Source organism: Ipomoea triloba, chromosome 11, assembly GCF_003576645.1.
Source record: "Ipomoea triloba cultivar NCNSP0323 chromosome 11, ASM357664v1".
Classification (NCBI taxonomy): Eukaryota; Viridiplantae; Streptophyta; class Magnoliopsida; order Solanales; family Convolvulaceae; genus Ipomoea; species Ipomoea triloba.
The window spans coordinates 2,992,744-2,994,611 of record NC_044926.1 but is presented as its reverse complement, the minus strand read 5'-3'; the positions used below and the strand labels follow the sequence as shown (position 1 = coordinate 2,994,611).

The window sequence follows — 1,868 nt, the reverse complement described above, 5'->3', positions numbered from 1 at the left end:
GGTGAATCATCAAACTCAAAAGCCCCGATGGGTGACCCTTCACTGGTACCTCCGATCCTACCACCCCCAGCACCAAAAGATCCCAATGATATATCTGAAGATCTGGAAGTTGCATATGCTGCTTTGGAACTGAATGATGATGAGCTAGAGGACTTTACCCTTGACCAAGAAGAAGATCTCAGATTCTCTCTGGTGGGAAAACTTATCACTGATAAAACGGTAAAGTTTCCTTTTATGAGAGATACAATGGCAACCGTTTGGCGTCCAGGTAAAGGGATGGCGGTGAAGGAGCTTACAAACAACATATTTCTGTTCCAGTTTTTCCATGAGATTGATGTTCAGCGCATCCTCAATGATGGCCCATGGTCGTTCGAAAAGAACCTACTTATCCTTACCAGGTTTCAACCTAACATCTCTCCTCTAACTATGGACTTGAATAGAACTGATTTCTGGATCCAAGTTCATGATTTACCAATGGGCTTTTTTCCGGAAAAGACTGCAAAAGCCATTGGAGACTTTATAGGCAAGTTCGTGTGCACTGACGAAAATAGCTTTGATGGATGGGGGAGGTCTCATCTGCGTATTCGAGTCTCAATCGATGTTACTAAACCCCTGATGAACAAAATGAGGATTAAACAAAACGGAGGTGAATGGTCGTGGATATCATTCCGATACGAACGTCTCCCCCACTTTTGTTTCACTTGTGGGCTCATCGGCCATACCGAAAAGTTTTGTCCGAAGTTATTCGAAGGAATGATTCCGGTTACAGAGAAGGATTATGGTCCATGGATGCGTGCTGCTAATCGTCGGACTTCGCCGTCGTCGGGAAACCGATGGTTGGTCTCAGATCAAGTGAGCCGGTACGGTTTGAGACAGATGCCAGGCCAGAGGGAGGTCGTGGCAGTGACAGAGGGTGGTGGCAGTACGATGCATGATACTGCGCCGGGTACAAAGGACAACAAAGATACGGAGATGGGCAGTGCAGACCACGTGTCTTCTAATCCCCAAAACAAGACAACAGACTTTTGTCTCTCTCCTGATATTTCCATGTTGGAGCAAAAGGAAAACATTGGTGCTGAAATTGGGCTGGTTATTGCTGAACAGAAACGTAGGAGAGTTGAGGTTGGCGGCCCATCTGATGAGCCCAACTTTCAGGATCTGGATCTTTCTTCATCTGTTTCTTTTCAAAAAAACGGGCTGAGGGCGGGACCTGCGGATCAGGCCCGCCCAGATCAATGAGTCTCTTGGCTTGGAATTGTCGTGGGCTTGGGAACCCATCGACGGTTCAGGTGTTGTTGGACCTAGTCCATTCTAAGAAACCCAATTTAATTTTTCTTTCTAAAACGTTTCTGGGCCTAAGTAAACTCCAGTCCATTAAGTCCAGACTTGGGTTTATGGGTTGTTTTACTGTTGATTGTGTTGGACATAAAGGGGGTATTGCTCTACTATGGAAGGAAGGAACAGACGTCACTATTAAGTCTTACTCCCCAAATCACATTGATGCTGAGATATGTTTAAGTCCTGGAGAAGAATCATGGAGGTTCACTGGATTTTATGGATTACCCGAAAGTCAAAAACGACAAGAATCTTGGTCTCTCTTGAAGCACCTATCAACCCAAAACCACCTCCCCTGGGTGGTAATGGGAGACTTCAACGACATTCTGCAACCAGAGGAGAAAAGAGGCGGAAATCCACAACCTCTAAATTTAATTGACGGATTTCACGAAGCTGTTGAATGGAGCGGTTTAAGAGATTTTGGCTTTGGTGGTTATCAATTCACCTGGGGAAGATCGAAAGGAACACCTAGCTGGGTTGAATCGAAATTGGATCGGATTTTGGCTTCGGATTCTTGGTGTGAGCTATTCAAA

At 45.4% G+C, this 1,868-nt stretch overlaps 1 protein-coding gene across 1 annotated transcript; it reads left to right on the top strand.

Moving 5' to 3' along the window:
- The first annotated feature begins 27 nt into the window (after window positions 1–27).
- On the top strand, window positions 28–1,239 carry LOC115996968. The gene has a single exon (XM_031236414.1). It carries the CDS (start codon window positions 28–30, stop codon window positions 1,237–1,239), a length of 1,212 nt encoding a protein of 403 aa, XP_031092274.1.
- Window positions 1,240–1,868: the final 629 nt, after the last annotated feature.